Here is a 22,110-nt window from a genome sequence, read left to right as displayed (position 1 = left end):
CGGTATGCCCAAATATGGGAGAAAGTTTTACTGCTTCCTTTCTCTGTCCATCGGCTCATCACAAGAGACCATCCAGACAGAAACCCAATATTTTTACTGTTGCCTTTGTTACATTTGTATTGTATTTGTGCTAATAAATAAAGGGAGACTAGTATAGATCTATTTCAAGCTATTTAGCTCTCATCAGCTAGCCATTCCCCTTACTGGGATTATATAGTGTTATGTCAAAGCACCCCAGTGCGTCCAAATATGGGAGGGATCATACTTAATCATTTCCTCGGCTCAGCTGATAAGGGAGGAGAGCTTGTGGCTTAGAGGCTAATACAACTGCCTAACATGTAATAACAGCCCAGGTTCGAATACATACATACATACTCATTCATTCATTCATTCATTCATTCATTCATTCATTCATTCACTCATTCATTATGGGGGAACACATTTTCAGTCCACAGGATGAGGACCAAAAGACACACAAAAAAGGACTTTTCCAAACATTTCACCTCAGTGGGATCATCTACCTTCCGGTATCCAGAAATAGCTTTAGCCTGCCTCACCTGGAAGAGTCTTATGCCCACAGACCCACATCTCCCTTCACCTTGGTGGCCCTTTGGGCTAGGTTATCCCTGCTCCTTAAAGCTGGCCTTCTCTCTCTTTTTTTTCCTCCCTCCCTCCCTCCCTTCCTCCCATCCATCCATCTCCAAGACCTCCATTCTCTTACCAGAAGGGTTTCTACTTAGTTTCTCTTCACTATGTTGGGTTAACTATGCCAAAGGTGAGACTTGCTCTTACTACCATTTCTCCCCAGCACCGGGAAGGTGCCCGTGCACCATTTGTGGCACCACAAAACATGGCAATTCACTTGGGTGAGCCATCCATGCATGCGTGCAGCATCACAAAACATGGCAATTTGCTTACGTGTGCCATCTGTGCATGTGTATGACATCCGAACCGGCTGAATACCACTTCTGAACTATGCCCTGCATATAGAGACTATCTCTTCTTCTTCTTCTCCTCCTCCTCCTCCTCCTCCTCCTCCTCCTCCTCCTCCTCCTCCTCCTCCTCCTCCTCCTCCTCCTCTCCTCCTCCTCCTTTTCTTCTCCCATCATGAATTTGGCTTTCAACGCGAACTCTCCCAGCCCTGAGTAGTAAGGTGTGTCACCATATCCATCCCCAACAATCGAGTTTCTTCTGATATTCCCGCAATTCAATTTGGTGCCCGAATTCCAAATTCAATCCAGACCTTTTCCTTTGCCCGAATTCGACTATAAAATCAAACGCTAGGATTATATTTTTTTTTTAGGAATCGGTGTAAAAGATGAAGATTTAATATCCGTTTCACTCGTGGTCGCCGCTGATTCTGATGTGACCCAGAATATTATTTCCCCCCCCCCTCCCCAAAACTGGAATAAGGAAGTAGAAATAAAAATGTATAATTTTGGAACAGGATGGCTAGGCCTTCGCGTTATATTTAAAATATAAATAACATTTTTTCTGTCGCTCTTAAATGTCTTTCAAAACTAACCCTATTCGAGCACGTACGCTTTTGGGAAAGAACTATGCTTTGTAGAACGGAACATGATCCAATACATTTGTGGCATACAATCCTCGTGTATTCCCCCACAAATACTACAGTATTTGCAAGTCGAAGAGTTCTGGGATTTCCCTATATATTTTTCCCCAACGTAGAAGATCCTTCGGTGTGTTGAATTATCCTTGTGAGATCCTGGAGCCTCAGATGAGAGAGAGAAGGGATGAGGAGGAAGATCTGGCTTACTGGGAGGGAGGAATCCAGCTAGCCTGCTCAGCATTTGTTCCCTGATCTTTTTGGAGTGGGGTGGGGTGGGGTGAGACCGTCCCCATGTCTGTCTTCCCAGCTCCTGCTTTCCCGCCTCCTGCTCGGCGCAGCCTCCTCGGAGCCTCGTCCAGATGTTGACTTGCTCCTCTTCCTTCTCCGTGGACCGAAGGCTCGACTAGGAGCAACGAGTCCATCTTTCGGTCCATGGATCATAGTTTTTTTTTTTCCTTCAGCGCCGCGAAGATTGGCGCCGTTCTCGAGCAGGAAAGGTGTCCAAAAGGTGGGTTTTCATGAAAGGAGATCCTTGGAGATCAGGGTAGGATTCAAAGTTTCGTGCACTGTCAATCGGAAAGAGAAAGAGAAGGCTGAATGGGTTAAGCAGACTCTGGGCAATTGGCGTTTGTTTTCTCTACCTCATCCCGTTCACGGTGCCCCTGGCTGAACATCCTGGAGCCCCACCCACCTCCGTTCCACAAAATTTGAATTCGACAATACGAGGCGAAAGATCTCGCCTACCAAAATCATCCTCCTCCTCCTCTTTTAATGACCCCATAATCCCTTCCGGGGTGGAGTCTGGGCAACTGAATGGAGCTTGCAGAGCATTATTTTTTACTGGCCGGATGCCTTTCCCTGTTGCCAATGTGGAGTTTTGTTCAGCAGGTATATCCTCATTGTGCCCAGAGAGAGAAATATCTGCCTCCATCTAGGATTGAACTCACAGCCTCCTGATTGTGAGGCTATAAATGCTCCACTTCCCAGGCCGCCGCACCATTCCTCTCGCCTGCCAAAAGGCAGGCCTAGAAAACAGCTGACCGGCCCTCTCTAAGTGGTTTACAGAGTCAGCCTTTTGCCCTCAACAATCTGTGTCCTCATTTTACGCACCTCGGAAGGACGGAAGGCTGAGTCAACCTTGAGCCTGGTGAGATTCCAACTGCCAAATTGCAGGCAGTCAGCAGAAGTAGCCTGCAGTACTGCACTCTCACCACCGCACCACCGTGGCGCATATTTATAACCCCATTCAGTTTCCCACTACACTCTGATCTTAACTACTGTCGGTAAAGGCCACCCCATCCTACACAGGTAGTCCTCGACGTACGACAGTTCATTTAGTGACCGTTCAAAGGTACACCAGAAGGCACCAGAAGAAGCGTTTTTTTTTCACGCTTACCGTGTTCATGTCACACGATCAAAATTCAGACACTTAATGGGTTCATATTTATGACGATGGCAATGACCCCGGAGTAGGGGGGTCCCTATACCAACCTTCTCACAAGCCAAGCCCATGGGGAAGCCAAGATTCACTTAACAACCGTGTGACGGACTTAACAAATGCAACCATTCACTTATCAACAGTGGCGAGAAAAGTCATAAAATGGGGCAAACATACACAAGAAATGTTTCACTTAGCCACATACATTGCGGGCTCCATTCTGGTAGTTTCTTGCAGGCTACTTGTATCTCAACTAACGTAGGGGAGAAGCAAGCTTTAAAGAAAACCCTCCATCCTTCGAAATCCTAAGACCAGACCCACCTCTCTCTCTCTCTCTCTCTCTCTCTCTCTCTCTCTCTCTCTCTCTCTCTCTTCTCTCTCTCTCTCTTTCTCTCTCTTTCTCTCTCTCCTGTTAGCAAATCAGAAAAATGGCTGTTCTGACTGAGGCTTCCCCAAAAAGCACGAGGCAGATTCCCCGGTCCCGACAAAACCCCTTTTATTAAACAAATGTGAATTCCTCTCCTTCACCTTCAGCCAAGGCCTGGCAAACAGTCTTTCAAAGGTGGATTTATGACCACAGACCTTATCTAGCTTGGAAAGCTGCCAATGCCAATATTTTCCCAAATGAGATGCTGTGCAAGGAAAGACTGAGCACAGAGTCTCTGGGATTCACGGACAGATCTTCACACTCCTGAAATGAATGACCGAATGAATTGTTTCCTGCAAAAGCCCCCTCCCTTTCACTCCTCTTTTATGTCTTATGGGAGGGGCCATCACCGTCCACCTGTGGCCTGACTCCCAAGTTGACCCCTGTTCTTTAGATGTTCCCTTTGTCTGGCAACTCTGCGCATGCGCACACTGGGAACAGACTCCAGCTGTTCTTCTGCCTCACTGATGTCTGACTCTGAAGGCAGCTGAGAACTGGCATAGGGCCCTGGCCCCCTCTCTGCCTCCCACACAGAGCCCTCCTCCGAGCCTCCCCCAGATTCCAGGACTGGCCCAGGTTCCTACCCAACCCTCCTCACTGTCCGAGTCTGCTGCCAACTCGCTGGCTTGCTGGCGGGCCACAACACTGGGTTCACCTATGTGGCTTCACCCACTACGTTCCCCCCCAAATTAACTCCTATTATCAAGCCCAAATTTTCTTTGCTGAAGAATTATCCCGCAAGGAGGTCAAGCTGTTTCTTTCCCGCTTCGATTTACCTGGAAGGAAGAAACTATCCTAGGCATATGAAATAAGCCATTTCTATCAAAACAGGTTAAGTTTTCTTCCTTTTTTTTCCTTCCTTCCTTCCTTTTTTCCCCCAGACTGAATTAAACGTTGGCTTTGGTGATCATTTTCTCCAGTAAAATTCATCATTCTTTCCTGCAGCTGCAGGCTCTGGACTTGGATAATGTTTTGCTGGTCCAAAGTCCTTCGGACTTCCCGACACGTTTCCTCCATCGCTCGGCTCAGCTTCTTCTGCTCTTCCAGCATGGCCTCCATCAGCTCAACTTCTTCTTCTGGAAACTGCAGCTCTGCACTTTCCTCTTCTTCACCGGTCGCTCTTCTGCTCTGAAACGGAAACACCTCAGCGTTAGAATCCCTCCGTCGCCACGCGGCCGTCGTTGGAGCTCGTACAGCCTCACAACAAAGGAGGCTGTGAGTTCAACCCTAGGTAGAGGCAGATATTTCTCTCTCTGGGCACACTTGAGAATTTATCTGCTGAACAAAACTCCACATTGGCGACAGGGTAGGGCATCCGGCCAGTAAAAAAATAATAATTCTCTACTAGCTCCATTCAGTTGCCCGGACTATAGCAACAGCAACAGCAGTTAGACTTATATACCGCTTCATAGGGCTTTCAGCTCTCTCTAAGCGGTTTACAGAGTCAGCATATCGCCCCCAACAACAATCCGGGTCCTCATTTTACCCACCTCGGAAGGATGGAAGGCAGAGTCAACCCTGAGCCGGTGAGATTTGAACAGCCGAACTGCAGAACTGCAGTCAGCTGAAGTAGCCTGCAGTGCTGCTTTTAACCACTGCGCCACCTCGGCTGTGAGTTCAATCCTAGTTAGAGGCAGATATTTCTCTCTCTGGGCACACTTGAGAATTTATCTGCTGAACAAAACTCCGCATTGGCGACAGGAAAGGCATCTGGCCAGTAAAAAAAAAAAATCTCTACTAGCTCCATTCAGTCGCCCGGAATACACCCCGGAAGGGATTATGGGGTCGTTAAAAGAGAATGAGGATTTTGGTAGGTGAGACATTTCAAAGCCGAAGAGACACCGCTGTCCAAAGACATCTCAGTGGCCAAGTGGCCAGCATGACTAAACGCCAAAGGTGCATGGAGCGCTGTTCCCTTCCCACCAATTCCCCCACTTCCTATTTTTCTACTTGCATTTTTTTACATGCTTTCGAACTGCTAGTTTGGTTAGAAGCTGGGGCAAGCCACAGGAGCTCACTCCATTACGCAGCACTAGGGATTCGAACCGCCAAATTGCGGACCTTTCTGATCAACAAGCTCAGCGTCTTAGCCCCTGAGCCACCATGTCCCATACCTTCCATACCCATTCGCAAATGTCTGGCTTGTCCCCACATGTGCTTTGCTCAAAAAAAATCCCTAAATAGGAGCCAGGGGAGGGGCCACAGCCCACCCGCGATTTCCACTACCAGTTAGAGTGAACTGGTCCGATTCGGTAGAATACCACCTCTGATCATGATATCAAAATAATTCCAGGGTGGATAAGTGGCCCTTTGCATCCTGCTTAATAACAGTCTGAGGTAACACAGAAGAATAAAAATAAGGAGAAAAGCTTGGGAAATTGTAGACAGAAGGAGCGAGAGATTTGGAGACCTGGTGGACGATCCCTTAAACACGAGCCAGCTGTGTGTAGCAGCAGCCAAAAAAGCCAATACGATCCTTGGTTGTATAAACCGAGGCATTGAACCAAAATCTCGTGAAGTATCAGTACCGCTTTATAAGTCCTTAGTAAGGTCACGCCTGGAATCCTGTGTCTAGTTTTGGTCACCACATTGCAAAAAAGATGTTGAGACTTTGGAAAACGTTCAGAGAAGAGCAGCTAAGATGATTAAAGGCCTGGAGACTAAAACATGCGAGGAACGGTTGCAGGATTGGAGTTTGGCTAATCTAAAGAAAAGAAGGACTAGGGTGACATGATAGCAGCATTCCAGGATTTGAGGGGCTGCCCCAAAGAAGAGGGGCTCAATTTATTTTCGAAGCCCTCAAGGCAGGACAAGAAGCGATGGATGGAAACTCATCAAGGAGAGAGCAACTTGGAATTAAGGAGAAACTTCCTAACAGTGAGGACAATTAACCAGTGGGACAGAAGTTGCCTCCGGAAGTTGTGGGTGCTCCATCCCTGGAGGTTTTTAAGAAGATTGGGCAGCCACTTGACTGAAATGGCACAGCGTCTCCTGCTTGAGCAGGGGGTTGGACTAGAAGACCTCCGGGTCCCTTCCAGCTCTATTCTGATCAATGGCATTGCTTGCAATTTCCTTCCTCGTCTCCACCTTAATCCCAAGGTTGATCTGAACAGTCCTTGATGCAAACGCGACATAAATTTCTCTTTTGGTGTGCAATACTAAATCCCTCAAAGGGGACGCGGTGGCTCAGTGGCTAGGACGCTGATCTTGTCGGTCAGAAAGGTCAGCAGTTCGGAGGTTCGAATCCCTAGCGCCGCATAACGGAGTGAGCTCCCGTGACTTGTCCCAGCTTCTGCCAACCTAGCAGTTCGACAGCACGTAAAAATGCAAGTGGAAAAATAGGAGCCGCCTTTGGTGGGAAGGGAACAGCGTTCCGTGCGCCTTCGGCCTTGAGTCATGCCGGTCACATGACCACGGAGACGTCTTTCGGACAGCGCTGGCTCTCCGGCTTTGAAACGGAGATGAGCAGCGCCCCCTAGAGTCGGGAACGACTAGCACAGATGGGCGAGGGGAATCATTACCTTTTACTAAATCCCTCATCAGTTTCCCTGTGACTTCCCAATCCTACCGGGCCACACCCATAAGCTTCGAAAGTCAAAATGTGTGTGTGTGTTTGTGTGTGTGTGTAGGGGTTACCTTAATTTATATGAAATGAGGCTGGAGGAGCTCTCCGAATGGGCGTCTTCGAAGAATTCTTCCCGTCCTTCGTACGGGAACTGGTTGTATGGCAAATAGAGAGGCGCTGATTTGGTGGAGGGGGATTGCGAGGCTTCCGTCTGAGAGGTGGAAGGGCCTGGTTGCTGGCTGTCGTGAATTTTCACATCGTTGTGCTCCGGGACTTTAGATAATATTCTATCAATGGTTTTTGAAGTAAGCCAATCGGGTGCTAAGGTTTCACTGTCCGTCATGCACTTCAATTTCCTGCGGTGACAAAAACACAGTCACGTAGGCAAACGGGCATCACACATGGAAATAGTATAGAATAGAATGGAATGGAATAGAATAGAATGGAATGGAATAGAATGGAATGGAATGGAATAGAATGGAATAGAATGGACTAGACCAATTAATGGAATGGAATAAGAGTAGAGTAGAGTAGAGTAGAGTAGAGTAGAGTAGGACAATGAATAGAAGAGAAGAGAAGACGAAGAAGAAATCGAGAATAAGAATAAGAATAGAGTAGAGTAGTAGAGTAGTAGAGTAGGACAATAAATAGAAGAGAAGAAGAAGAAGAAGAAGGAGAAGGAGAAGGAGAAGGAGAAGGAGAGGAGGGAAGGAGAAGGAGAAGAGGAGTAGGAGGAAGAAGAAGAAGGGGGAGTAGAGTAGTAGAATAAAATAGAATATGGAATAGAATAGGAATAGAATAGAAGAGTAGAATAGAATAGAATAGAATATGCCAAATAATGGAATGGAATAAGAGTAGAGTAGAGTAGAGTAGAGTAGAGTAGAGTAGAGTAGAGTAGAGTAGAGTAGAGTAGAGTAGAGTAGAGTGGAGTAGGACAATGAATAGAAGAGAAGAGAAGACGAAGAAGAAATCGAGAAGAAGAAGAAGAATAGAGTAGAGTAGTAAGTAGGACAATGAATAGAAGAGATGAAGAAGAAGAAGAAGAAGAAGAAGAAGAAGAAGAAGAAGAAGAAGAAGAGAGTAGAGTAGTAGAATAGAATAGAATATGGAATAGAATAGGAAAAGAATAGAATAGAAGAGTAGAGTACAATAGAATAGAATAGAATAGAATAGAATAGAAAATGGAATGGAATGGAATAGAATAGAATAAAATTCTTTATTGGCCAAGTATAATTGGACACACAAAGAATTTGTCTTCAGTGCATAAGCTCTCAGTGTACCTAAAAACATTCATCAAGAATCAGAAGATACAGCACTTGGTGACAGTCAGAGGATACTAAAGAAGCAATCAAAATCATACCAGGTAACTAAATAAAACAATATAAATCGTAAAGATGCCAGCAACAAAGTTATAGCCATAAGCAGGAAAAGGAGATAGGGAGGATGAGGAGAATTTAGATTGATTAACATTTGTATGCCCCCCACTCCCTTGGGACTCTGGGCGGCTTACAGACAAGACAAAAAGAAACATATATTAAAAAATTCAAGATAAGGATACAAGTATTAAAATTTCACACCATGCATACTGTTAAGAGTGGGGCTGGATACTAATTAAATAAAAGTAATACAGCCTTAGTCATAATTTGACAATGTTGTGGGAATTAGTTGTTTAGCAGAGTGATGGCATGTAGGGAAAAAAAGTAAAATAAAATAAAATAAGAGTGTCACTCCGGAAGGAATCCTCAGATCGTGTCTGGCTATCTCCACATTAGCCACAACCAATTCCCTCCGCGCCAGCTCACTGCAGCCAAGTCGCCGCAGAACAATTCAGCCATCCAATTTAATTATTTAAAACAATGTAAAAAGTTGTTTTAATTGTTGCCGTGCATGTTTCATTTTGTCCTTCCTTTGGTATCGTTTCTTTTCCTGATTCTCTTCTATCATTTCTTCCATGTTGGTGTAGGAGCGCGTGTGCTGCAGAGAGCTGGCCGCAGAAAGTTGGCTGTGATGAGTTAACAGCTCTTAACTAAAAGCATTTCTCCCTCCTTTCCATCTCTCTCCTCTCTCTTTCTGACTCTGAGGGGAAAAAAACGGAGCACAAAGATTGGGATCAATTCAGATCCGTAGGGATCCTTTATGCCTCCTTGAGTTATCCCTGAGAACTCTCCGGCTTTCCGACCCCAAAGCACGTCAAAAATCCCCCTCTTTCGTTACACGAAAACTTGGGGAAAGGTTCCCTGTGGTGAAGATTAAGCCATATTGAGAAGGAGGCAAAAAAGTCAAGATGGCAACCCCTAATGCCGCACCCTCCCAGCTTTGGGTGTCCGGCAGCCCGGATCAAATGCCAAATGAAACTGCGTCTTAAAAGTCGCCTCCTTAAAAAACAAAAAAAAGCAGCTTTTGGGACAACTGTGACCTAGATGATGGAGAATCTCTACAGGCTTCACATCTTAAGATGCTTTCTAGGCTCTCTGGAGTTGCCCTCAGTGGACCAAGGGAGGACTTGATGATCTCCTAACTCAAGCAAGGGGTGCCACTCGGAGGCACTTGGGAATAATTTTGGAATCTTGGCAGGATCGCGCGTGGAGAAAAAGAGACAGCAAAGGATTCTCAGGTCAACAGGTGAGCATTTAATGAGCGCATCGGGACAGTCCAATAGGAGCCATGCCTCCCCCCACTTCTCTTTTCTCCCTTTGGGCGGGCACAAATGGCATTTCCTGGGTCTGGCTCATTTGCTCAGGACAGCGACCATGCCGGGCGCCACTCTCTGGAGAGGCCATCTGCCTGGGTTCAGGGGCAGAAAGGGACCAAGATTGGCACAGAGGGTCCCTGGGAAAGGTTGACTTGGCTTGACCGGTCCTACAGAACCAAGCAGTGCCACTCTGGACCACTCTGGACCACCCTGGCACCTCCTGCCCGTGCCTGGTGGCTTTCGGGCTACCATCTCTGTTGCCCAACAAGGTTGCTGGGACCTTTGCGGGTGGTAAGGACGGTGCCCTGAAATCTTTCTTCTGGGCAGAGGGATCGACAGAAGATTCTTGAGGTTTCCCGGGCACCTCCTCCTCTCGCATCCTCAACTCACCTGTATTGGAAGGTCATGTTGGTGATTTTAATCTTGATCTCTTCGCCGTGCCGAATTTCCCCCGTCATTTCGAAGAGTTTGTTGGCCATTTTCTCGTAAACTTTGGCGTTCCTCTTGGTCTGCTTCAGCTCCTCGAAGAATTCCTCCCAGACCAGCATCAGGCCTCGCATCTCGGCTTCGGTCCAGTTGCGCGCCCGCCGGTGCTTCTCGCTCTGGACGGACAGGAGGCAGCCGGGGGCCGGCGCCGAAGCCATGGCAGCTGCCGGCCGCCGAGGCTCTTCGCACCGGCCAGCACAAGCAGCGGCTGGCTGGCAGAGCAAGATGGGGCCTACATCTGACAGGCTGGAATTTAGCTAAAAGCTTTTAAACAGAAGGACGTCATTTGGATGTCATGTTTCCATAGCAACGGAGCCACTGCATAAGCTACAACAACAAAAACCTTTTAACTGAAAGGCGAAGAATCGGGACAAAGTTGACAGGCCATCAATATTAAAGCTTTTAACCACATTAGGCTTAACTAAGCCGCACGCTCACCCTCCCGTGCACACAAACACACTCACACAGGCACGCACGCGCACGCACACACACACACAGAGGCAGGCTGGCCCCCTGCATCTACAGCTCCCCCCCCCCACCCCAATCAGAGCAGCATCACAGCTGGGGAGGGGGGAGCAGCTGGAAAAGCCCTTCAAAAATTCCTTGCAAGCTTTACGGGAGAGCCTGCAGCTGCCCGTGTGGGTCAGGGGTCTCTCTGGGGGAAAGACCCGTGCAGCCTCGGCTCTGGCAAAGCAAGGAGGGCAGCTTCAGAGCCAAGGGTCCATTGTGTCAGGGCAAGAGTCCGCCATGCCAGAGAGGGGGGGCTGGCTATATCTATATCTCTATCATCTATCATCTATCTACTGTACCTCTGCCTGCCTGCCTGAGTGACAGGATGATCGGATAATTGGAAGTATGGTTGAATGGCTGGCTGGCTGGCTGGCTCCCTGGAGGATTGAATGGATGATAGGATGGGTGGCTGGCTGGCTGGCTGGCTTCCTACATGCCTACCTTCCTGCCTGCCTGGATGATTGGATAACTTAATGGATGATTGGATGGATGGGTGCGTGGCTTCCTGCCTGCCTGCCTGGATCTTTGGATGGATGTTTGGACGGGAGGGTTGGTGGGTGGATGCCTGCTTGTCTGGATGATTAGATGGGTGCCTGCCTACCTGCTTGCCTCACTGCCTGGATGATTGGATGGTTGGATGGCTGGTTGTCTGCCTGCCTGCCTGCTTGGGTGATTGGGTAATTGGATGGCTGGCTGGCTGGCTGGCTGGCTGCCTGGATGATTGGATGGTTGGCTGGCTGGTTGTCTGCCTGCCTGCCTGGGTGATTGGATAATTGGTTGTGTCCAGTTATCCTGCATTGAGTTGGCCACAAGTTGGCCATGGCTTGTTGGCCATGTTGAGTTGTCATAGATCCCTTCAGGAGGAGGGAAGGAAGGAGGGAGGGAAGCAAAGAGGGAAGGAAGGAGGGAAGGAAGGAGAGAAGGAGAGAAGAAAGGAGGGAAGGAAGGAGGGAAAGAAGGAGAGAAGGAGAGAAGAAAGGAGGGAAGGAAGGAGGGAATGTAGGAGAGAAGGAAGGGGGAAGGAAGGAGAGGAGGAGGGAAGAAAGGAGGGAAGGAAAGAGGGAAGGAAGCAGGGAAGGAGAGAAGGAGAGAAGAAAGGGAGGAGGGAAGGGGGAAGGAGGGAGGGAAGGAAGGAGAGTAGGAGAGAAGAAAGGAGGGAAGGAAGGAAGAAGTAGGAATGTTGTAAGATAAGATGGAGTTATGGGATGATAAGAAAGCAATTTCAAGTATATTGTCAACTGTAGGGGAAAAATTGTTATAAATACATATTATTAATAACAGTTATGAGATCATATAATTGTGAATGTATATATGAAATTAATAAAATTTTCACACACAAAAAAAAGATCCCTTCAGGGGGGAGTCCTCTCAACCTTTGGGAATAGATCGTCCTCAACTACGACAGAGCCCAGAATTTCTGTGACTGAGATGGTTTATTTTTAAAAACAGAGCTATGGTCCATTTTGCGACCTTTCCTGCCGCAGTCGTGAAGCAAACCGTTGCGCTTGTGAAGTTAGTAACGCAGTTGTGAAGTGAGCCTGGTGTCCCCCCTTGATTGGACTTGGAGGTCGCAAAAGGGGATCCCGTGATCCCGGGACACTACGACCGTCATAAATACGAGTCGAGGGCCAAGCGTCTGACTTTTGATCCCGTGGCCACGGGGAGGCTGCAAGGGCCGTGTGAAAAAGTCACTTTGTTCTTCAGCGCCGTCGTCACTTTGAACGGTCACTATATGAACTGTTGTAAATTGAGGACTACCTGCATAATCTCCTGGCTTAAGTCTCACGAACCTGGGTTCCTGTGTTTGGACCCAAGCCAGCAATCGGGAATATCTCAACCACAATTTCCTGCGCCGTGAAGTGTGTGATAAGGTTGCATTTCCCTGGCAAGGTCCAGAATCAAAATTGTTCTGACTGAGGCTTCCCGAGAGCATGAAGCAAACTTCTTGTCCGGGACAAAAACCCCTTATATTAAATTTACTGTGAATTCTGCTCATTCCCATCCAGCAAACTCTTTCGAGGGAGGATTTACAGTCACAGACCTTATCTGGCTTGGAGAGCTGCCAGGTTGATCTCTGCAAAACTTGGCCAGGAGTCTCGGAGTCAAGAACCAATGAAGCAAACTAATTGTGTCCTGCAAACTCTGCTCCTCTTTTATCTCCTCTGGGAGGGGTCATTCATCGTCCACCTGTGGCCTTACTCCCAAGTTGACCCCTGTTCTTTAGCTGTTCCTTCGTCTGGGGATTCTGTGCAAGCGCACACTGGGAACAGGCTCCAGCTGTTCTTCTGCCTCACTGATGTCTGACTCCGAAGGCAGCTGATAACTGTCACACGGCTCTGGCCCCCTCTCTGCCTCCGACACAGAACCCTCATCAGAGCCTTCTTCCCCAGACTCCAGGACTGGCCCAGGTTCCTCCCCAACCTCCTCACTGTCCGAATCTGCCGCCAGATCCACTGGCCACTGGTGGGCCCAACACAGAGCAATTGATTTATAGGATCCGAATTGGAATGGAGAAAAATGGTTTTGTGCGTCCGTGAGTGTGTGTGTGTGTGTGTTTGAGTGAGCGAGGGATCCGATAATGGAACTGCGCCTATTTAGAAAAGAAGGTAAATTATTGCAAACATGATCAGTCGAAGATAAGTATGGGGACAGGTTGGGTGGTAGAGAGACAGTGATAAAAGAGTGGGAGAGAGGAAGAGAGGAAGAAAAAAGAGGGAAGAGGGACAGAAAGAGACAGAGAAGGAGAGAGAAAGTGACAGAAGAATGGAAAAGGAGGAGAAAGAGAAGAGAGACAAAAAGAAAGAGGATGAGAGAGACAAAGAGGAGAGAGAAGGGAGGAGACAGCCGAAAGTAGTTTAAACTCTGTTTAATAAATAATTTGTATGCATACATCCAATGCAGTTGCATATATTTTACGTACATTATATACACCAATGCAGTTCTGATAAAATTTCACTTGGTTAGCGACGGACGGGGGGGGAAATAAGGAGATGGATTCCGTTACAAGAACATTGCTTTTAAAAAAAAGAAAAGAAAATCAAAAGTCCCAAACCCATTTGGTCCCACGAGGAGGGCACTCATGTCTCCACATGGGGAAAAAAGTCCATGGTCCTGCAACCTCCAGGCTCAGAATGATGGGCCTCTGGGCAGGCACCAGATGCCCCATTGAGCCGGAGAGGAAAAGGCTTGGAAGAGCTTTTTGGGGTGCTGGCAGCCAGTGGCTGGAAGAAGCCCCGTTTTTCCTCTCGGATGGCCGTGGGCGTCCTTTGCAGCTGGCACCCTTGGTGGGCAGAGGGAACGAAAGGGCATTCAGCACAGCCCTGCTTGCCTGGGGAGAGGCCAGCCTCTTGCCAGCTGCTTTCCCGGACGAGGAGAGGGGGATCCGAAAGAGCCTGGAAAACGGGGGAATTTCGGTAGGAGAGGGAAGGGGAAAGCAGGCACCCCTAAACCCCAGAATTTATTTCAAAAAAGAGACCATGAAGCAGAAATCATGCAGAGAACACAGAAGAGAAGAAGTGTGTGGGGTGGAAATTGTGCAGGGCGGTGTGTATGTGTGTGTGTGTGAGAGAGAAACAAGGGCCGTATCCTTGCCAGCTTTTGGGAATCGAGTCTGTCCAGTTTTGTGAACTACAGATCCCGAACTGCGCCCCCCCCCCAAAAAAAACTAAATCTTGCGGCCGACTGCAAGATAATATTTGCCTGTTTTTTCAAGTCCTCTCTAAAGAGCCACAAAGAGTCACGGGAATCAGGATTGGTTCTCGCAGTTTTCCTTCATCTAAAGCCAATGTGTGACGTCGCCGAAAACGCCTCCATCTGTGAGATTTCCTAACGTGCTCATTTCAAAGCGTTTTGCAAAGTGTCCAGTTTCCTTCCCCCCCCCCCTCCCCACAATTTCTTCATCTGGTAAATCCAAAACACCCACGTAAAATTCTCTCTCTCTCTCTCTTTTTTTTTTCCTGCGTAAAGGCCCAACTTAAAACAAATCGATATATTTAAACTTTTTTCAAAGAGTAAAAGCGTACAAACGATGAGCTGGAGTTGAACAAGGTGATTACGGGAGTGCGTTAAAAAAAATAGACCTAAAGAACAGACGATAGGAAAAAAAAAACGGTGAACATCAGCTATTCGACCCTACGTGGCAAATATTCTTTTTTTTTAATCGTGTAAGTGCTTCCCAGCCTCCACGCCGGTTCCTGTATCTTAACATATTGTACATCCTTTAGAACTATTTACATTGGCTATTTTTTTAAAAAAAATCAAGATAAATTGATCCAGCTTTTAAATCTAGAGGTATAAAAGAAAGTACATCTTTGTATGTCTAATTTCCCCACTCTTGTACATCAAAATACCTTGGAGTGTGTGTTGTGTGTGTGCGTGTGTATGAATCATCTTGGAGAGAGAGAGAGAGAGAGAGAGAGAGAGAGAGAGAGAGAGAGACAGAGAGAGAGAGACAGAGAGAGAGAGACAGAGAGAGAGACAGAGAGACAGAGACAGAGAGAGAGACAGAGAGACAGAGAGAGAGAGAGAGAGACAGAGACAGAGAGCGAGAGAGACACAGACACACACAGAGAGAGAGAGAAATACAAAGAAAAGAGATATATAGACAGAGGAGAGAGAGATACGGAGAGAGACTGAGAGACAGAGAAAGAAATACAAAGAGAGATATATAGACAGAGGAGAGAGAGATGCGGAGAGAGACAGAGAGAGAAAGAGACAAAGAGAAAGGAGAGAGAGAGAGAGAGAGACAGAGATAAAGAAAGAGAGATGCAGAGGGAAGAGAGAGAGAGGAGAGAGAGAGACAGACAGATTCATATATATATGAATTTTCAGTGTGTTTAAAAATATTTTCCCTTTTCTCTCTGTCACATTAGGAAAAAACTACAAATTGCAACAAAACACTTGCAGCTAGATGAAACTTCTTAAATGCCCGTGAGCCGATACTGCAGAATTCACAAGGTTCAGCATGAACAATATATAAATTTAAGCTGAGATGAGCAATTTGTTTTTCATCCGTATTTTGTTCATATCTTACTAGCTCTCTTTTTTCTCCCCCCACCCTCTTTCCCCCAAAAATCCCAGGTTTTCTGTCGCATGGCCCAGCCAACCATAGGGGGTAAATTTAATAAAATGAGGCCGAGGGTTCGCGAGCGACTTCCGTGGCGTAAGACGCGAAGGTCCGGCTTTCCGCCCGTGCCGTTCCGTCCTTCCTCTGCCCTCTTTTCTCAACACGGGGTGATCTTGTGAACGCTTTGCAAGCAGGTCAGCAGGTGGTGGTAGGGATTTCCCGGGGAAGAGACCACCTCGAAGATGGACTGGAAAGCTCGGCGATCCAGTTCTTCGTCGATCTGATGCCGGTAAAAATCGATGGCCACCAGGCAGAACAAATTGAAGTCAACTTGTTCCGATTTTCCCATTCGGCTGATAATGTGCGGGAGACTTTCGGAGGGAAAAAACCCGAGTCAAGGATATATAACAAAAGGCATAAAACTACCGTATTTTTCAGAGTATAAGACGCACCTTCCCCCCCCCTCAAAAAAGGGTGAAAATCTGAGTGCGTCTTATACACTGAATACAGCATTTTGGGCCGACCAAAACCCCGCCCCCTTTGCAAAAATGGAGTTGGAGAGGGCTTGTAAGGCTTGCAAAGTGCTCTTGGGAGATGGGGGGGCAGAAAATGAGCAAAAAACGGGCCATTTTTGTTTGTTTTTGCCCTCAGCAGCCCTCAAGAGCACTCTACAAACCTCCCAAAGCCTCTGCATGCCCCCCTTTTTTTGCAAAAATGGCCTGCTTTTGCCAAAAACGGGCTGTTTTTTTGCTCATTTTTGCCCCCCCACCCCCCAGTCCCAGGAGCACTCTACGAGCATCCCAAAGCTCTGCATGCACCCCCTTTATTTTGGTGCAAAAAACGAGGCGTGAAGAGGGTTTGGGAGGCCTGCAGAGTGCAAAAACCTTTTTTTTAAAAAAAATTACCTCTTCAAAATCATGGTGCGTCTTATACTCCGGTGGGTCTTATAGTCCGAAAAAATACGGGTAACTTTTAACTCTACTATTCCTCAGTGCAACTAGTACAGGTGGTCCTTGTGGTCGCGTGATCAGAATTCAAGACGCTGGGGCAACTGGCTCATATTTATGACGGTTGCATTGTGACGTGATCCGCTTCTTGCGACCTTCCAACAAGCTAAGGCTCAGGGGGGAAGCCAGTTTTCACTCAACAAACGGCGTCGCCTAACTTAATGACCGTGGTGATTCACTGAACCGTTGTGGCGAGAAAAGTCTGGCCAAACGGGGCAGGGCTCACTTTAGCCGCAAATGTCTCGCTTAGCGACAAACCTGCTTTCGTGACCTTCTGACAAGCGACGTCAAGGGGGAAGCCTAGCAAGCAGGCGGCTGAGTTAGCCACTGCGGGGATCCGCTTGGCAATGGTGGTAAAGGAAGATCGTCACACGGGGCAAAACTCGCTTAACACACGTCTCACTCAACGACATAAATTTCGTGGCCGTAAGTCAAGGACTACCTCGCTTTCTCTCTCCATCCTCCCTCGGGTTTTCCCCTGGAAACCAAAGGGCTCCTCTCCCCTTCCAAAGGAGACCCTGCAAACCAAATAGGATATGTGTCGCAGGATATCCCAAAGGTGCTTTTTTCAAGAGACAACTGGACTTTTCGGTTTTTATCTCTGGAGACATTTCGCTTCTCGTCCGAGAAGCTTCTTCAGCTCTGACTTGGATGGTGGGGAATGGAAGGATTGATACTCCTTGCAGACAGCTGGTCATTTGCCTCCTTTTTAGAGAGCCGTTGAAGTCCCTTGGAGGTTTGATTCAGGATCCAAGTGGCCTCAACGACCCTCTCAAAGGATGCAAATGACCAGCTGTCTGCAAGGAGGATCAATCCTTCCATTCCCCACCATTCCTGCCAGAGCTGAAGAAGCTTCTCGGACGAGAAGCGAAATGTCTTCAGAGGAAAAAAAAAACCAAGAAAGTCTTGGGGGGAAAAAAAAGCACCTTTTTGGGGACAGCCGTGACCTGGACGACGGGGAATCGCCACAGACACCTGTCGGAGGATACATTCCCGAAATCCACTGGCTGGTGGAAGCGCTGACGAAAAAGCAGGAAAGGCTCCACATCGCCATGGCGATCGGCGTCCGCTGTGTGAAGTTGGAGAGCGACAGCATCACCCAGTCCCGGACCATGGAGGACTGACCCGTCGTATGCAAGGATTGGAAGACCTGGAGAAATCAAGAATCATCATTCGGGAGGTTTTGGAAAAGCCGTTAAGCCGACGCGGCAAATACCTAAAACGCTATTATTTCGGGGGCGCGCGGATCGCGTTCTGCATCCAGTAAAGGATTTTAGGCCTAATGGTTTTTTTTTTAAAAAACAAATTCTGTCACTTAAGAATACAAGTAGTCCTCGACTTACGTCAGTTCGCTTAATGACCGTTCAAATTGACAACACTGGGAAAGGGACTTATGACCGTTCGTTACACTTACGTCCGTAGCCGTTAAGTGTAACAAATGTAAATCACGTGGCCGTCCCCATTTTACATTCAGACGCCTGGGAATGGATTCGTATTTATGACGAAAAGGGTGTCCCGGGGTGTGTGTGTCACATGATCCCTTTTTTGCGACCTTCTGACCAGCAAAGTCAACTGGGGGGGTGGGGAAGTCAGATTCACTTAACAACGGTGTTACCCATTTAAGAGCTGCAGGGATTCATTTAACAAATTTGCCGAGAAAATGGAGCAAAACTCACTTAATAGATTTCTCACTTAGAAACTTAAATTTTGGGTTCAATTGCAAGTCAAGGACTACCCATATCTATCTATCTATCTATCTATCTATCTATCTATCTATCTATCTATCTATCTATCTATCTCTATCTATCTATCTATCTATCTATCTATCTATCTATCTATCTATCTATCTATCTATCTATCTATCCATCCATCCATCCATCCATCCATCCATCCATCCATCCATCCATCTATCTATCATCTATCTATCTAAATGACTATGCATGAATGCGTTTGTGTGTGTATGTGTGTGTGCGTGTGTTCCAGCATAACTCTAGAATGCCTCGAGCAATTTCAACCAAACTTGGTACAAAGGTGACTTAACTCTCTGGAAACAAATACTGTGGGAGTAAGACACCCCTAACACCCTTCGGTGTGTGTGTGCGTGCGTGTGTGTATCTGTGTGTGTGTGTTCCAGTGTAACTCTGGAACGCCTGGGCCGCTGAAATGAAAAGGAATGAGTTATATCTAGTGTCAAATCACATTACTTTTGACAGGGATAGTGTGTATTTTGGATTCAAGTTCTGTTAAGATACAGCCTGTTGGGCCTTAAAATGGCTTCTACTGTACAGCACAGTGGAGCTGCCCTGGTAACGGCTTCACAGTACTCTGGTAAGGGGGAAAATCCAACATTACGTTTGGTCCGGACATTTGTGAATGACTAAAAGGATTGGGGTAAACACATACTCAGGCAACGCCAGGTTATATAATGCGCCACCACGGCTTACCTTGTGCCATAAAACCTTACCTTGTAGAGTACCTTCGCCATAAATTGTGGGTAGGGTTGCTGGTTGGATAAAAATTCCCCAATCACTTTATTCATCACGTCTTGCGGGGGGAAAAAGTCATCCAGGAACTGAGGGAGGATCCGAGTCACCACTCGGGCTTCGAAGGGAAATCCTTTCCTGATCCTGCAGAGAGAGAGAGAGAGAGAGAGAGGAGGGAGGGAGGGGGAGAGAGAGAGAGGGAGAGACAGAGAGAGAGGGAGAGACAGAGAGGGAGGGAGAGAGAGGGAGGGAGGGAGGGAGAGAGGGAGAGACAGAGAGAGAGGGAGACCGTCCGTCCATCAGTCTCCAGGGCCGGCCGGCCGGCGCCTCCGTCCCTGACTTCAGGGGACCCCAATGACAGAACGGCCACTGTACGTTTGAGCTTCGTATTGGCTAGCTCTGTACTTGCAGTGGGGCCTGCACTATTGTGTGTGCAGCTCCATTCACACACACAACAGGTGCGTGCCCCCACCACTCATGGAAATGAAGCTTCTCGCGCTTGTCTACTACTTGCGTGGCCCAGTTTTGGCTCAGTGCTGGGCCCTGGCCCAGGGTTTGGGGACTCCTAGTTTATATATATATATATAGGTGTGTGTGTGTGTGTGTGTGTGTGTGTGTGTGTGTGTACGTGCGTGCGCATAACTCTGGAACGCTTCGAGCAATTTCAACCAAACTTGGTAAACAGATGACTTAATCTCTGGAAACAAATACTGCGAGGGTAAGACACCCCTCGAGGAGTGTGTTCTGTTAAGATACAGCCTGTTGTGTCTTAAAATGGCTTCTACTGTACTGCCATAAAATGGCTTCTTCTGTACACATAGTGGAGATGCCATGATAACGGCTTCACAGTACTCCATAGGGGGTGGGCTCCCTCTGGTAAGGGGGAAAATCCAACATTAGAAATTACGTTTGGTCCAGACATTTCCCCCCCCTACAAATAAATACCCGGGCAATGCCAGGATTATCTGCTAGTTACATTTATAAATGGAAAATAATTGGGAAATTGTATTTATTTTGTGCAGGGACTAATTCTTCCTGGCTTTTTGTTCCTACCGGTCAAAGAGGACAGATACTCGCTCCATCGCCACGATGACCGATTCACTGTCCGGAGCTGCCGAGTGAGGATCTGCGCTTCGTCCAGGACTGACTTTCTCTTTTCCTAAAGCCGCAATCGGGGAGGGAAGGGGGGGCGGAAGGGGGGGGAAGAGTGATAAAAATAAGAATGATTACTACAACCTCGTGACATGGATCAAAGGGAATTGACAAGAAAGGACGATGGACGGAATGCAGGCAATTCGCCTGCGCTGTCAGCGGTGAAGGGTTTCCGAGTTCGGTCGTTTTTGTGCAGATGCTTCGTTATGCGACCAGGAAAACTGACAGCTGCACAAAAACAACCCAGCTTAGAGACAAACAAGGATCTACAAAACCAGGATTGTTGAGAAGAACTGTTGAGTTGAAAGTGACTGCAGTCGTAAAGGCTGATTCATTTTGAGCCAGCTGTAGAAAATACCCCGCTGGCACATGGTTTAAACGCAAGCATTTGCTTGCTAAGATGAGTAATGCAGTGGCTTAGAGGTACAGCTCTTCGCCACACGATTGGGAGGCTGTAAGTTCGATCCTAGGTAGAGGCAGGTATTTCTCTCTCTGGGCACTATGAGAATATATTGGCTGAATATAACTCCGCATTGGTGACAGGTAGAGCAGTTGGCCAGTAAACACTCGGCTCCATTCAGTTGCCCAGACTCCACTTCGCAAAGGATTACGGGGGCATTAAAAGATGATGATGATTCGCTTGCAAGGATGGAAGACAATACGGGTAGTCCTCGACTTACGACCATTCACTTAGTGACTGCTCAAAGTTACAACAGTACTGAAAGGAGGGAGTTACGCGTGAGTTTTTTTCACTGCAGTAGCTCCACAGTCACTTGATCACAATTCAGACACTTGGCAACTGACTCCTCTTTACGATGGTTGCAAGGTTCGCGGGGTCATATGATCCCCTCAAGGGAGAAGCCCGATTCACTTAAGAACCATGTTACTTAGCCGCAGTGATTCGTTTTAACAACGGCGGCGAGAAAGATCGCAAATTGGGACAAAATTTCACTCCACAAATGTTTCATTCAGCAACGGAAATCTGGGGCTCACTTGTGGTCGTAAATCAAATGCCTGTGTTTCTCACTCCCCCCCCCCCCCGCTTCTGAGTCAGTGGATCGTGGCCTAAATAACAAGTCATCGAGAATGGCAAACCGCGTTACCTGTATACATGCAGCTCAGCATGAGTCCCAAGGCGGCCATGGCTCTATGCGGGCTAAGGACATTCACGCGGTCCACGCTCAGCTTCACCAGCGCTTCGCAGTCCGGCTGGGAGAGCTGCTCCGAGAGCAGGAGCCTTTCCAGACCTCTGAGCACACAGTGGTAGATCACCGAGGGAGTGGATCCCTCGTTTTCGGACAGCATCACTCCGCACATCTGGAAGAGACGAGAAAGCGTCAGATCTGCCGTTCATGTCGCATCAGGTCCCGTTTGCCTCGATAGCAGCCCGTCCTGAAATAAACGGACTGTGGTAAGTCGAGGACCACCCGTACGCCTTTTGCTACAAGTGGAGTTGAGGGTCTTTCTTTCCCCAACGCCCAAGTTGGGACAGGCCTGACACAAAGAAGAATGGCTGAGCAAAGTTTTGAGACTGGCCAATGCAAGGTGTGAGTGAAGGAAATGATATTAAGTTACTTTTTTATAAAATGTTAAAAGGTTGCTTTTGTATTCTTTTACAATGTTAAATGTACAAGCCATTATATTCTTGCTTAAAGTGTGTAAAAAGTTACTGTGCTTTTGCTAACCACAAAATGTGTTTGGTAAACAGGACAAGA

At 47.5% G+C, this 22,110-nt stretch overlaps 2 protein-coding genes across 4 annotated transcripts in view; both read right to left on the bottom strand.

Moving 5' to 3' along the window:
* Positions 1–4,202: 4,202 nt before the first annotated feature.
* On the bottom strand, positions 4,203–10,607 carry MSANTD1 (Myb/SANT DNA binding domain containing 1). Its single transcript, XM_087723810.1, is given in 5 exon segments — positions 4,203–4,358; positions 4,360–4,499; positions 4,502–4,563; positions 7,072–7,356; positions 10,083–10,607. Coding segments are annotated over 5 exon segments (777 nt in total). The 5' UTR covers positions 10,337–10,607; the 3' UTR covers positions 4,203–4,322.
* Positions 10,608–15,282: 4,675 nt separating this feature from the next.
* HTT (huntingtin) overlaps positions 15,283–22,110 on the bottom strand; it is a 94,555-nt gene continuing 87,727 nt past the window's right edge. For all 3 annotated transcript variants that reach the window (XM_087724874.1, XM_087724875.1, XM_087724876.1), the window contains 5 exons: positions 21,499–21,712; positions 20,297–20,402; positions 19,225–19,387; positions 17,750–17,910; positions 15,283–16,124 (listed from right to left, as the gene is read on the bottom strand). In XM_087724874.1, coding sequence (XP_087581000.1) covers positions 15,911–16,124; positions 17,750–17,910; positions 19,225–19,387; positions 20,297–20,402; positions 21,499–21,712 — 858 coding nt within the window. In that variant the 3' untranslated portion in view covers positions 15,283–15,910. The remainder of the gene's footprint in view (positions 16,125–17,749; positions 17,911–19,224; positions 19,388–20,296; positions 20,403–21,498; positions 21,713–22,110) is intronic.

The sequence above is a fragment of the Thamnophis sirtalis genome, unplaced genomic scaffold, assembly GCF_051295495.1.
Source record: "Thamnophis sirtalis isolate CommonGarterSnake01/CBP01778 unplaced genomic scaffold, rThaSir2_p1.2 scaffold_10, whole genome shotgun sequence".
Lineage (NCBI taxonomy): Eukaryota > Metazoa > Chordata > Lepidosauria > Squamata > Natricidae > Thamnophis > Thamnophis sirtalis.
This window is presented reverse-complemented; position numbering and strand designations above follow the sequence as displayed.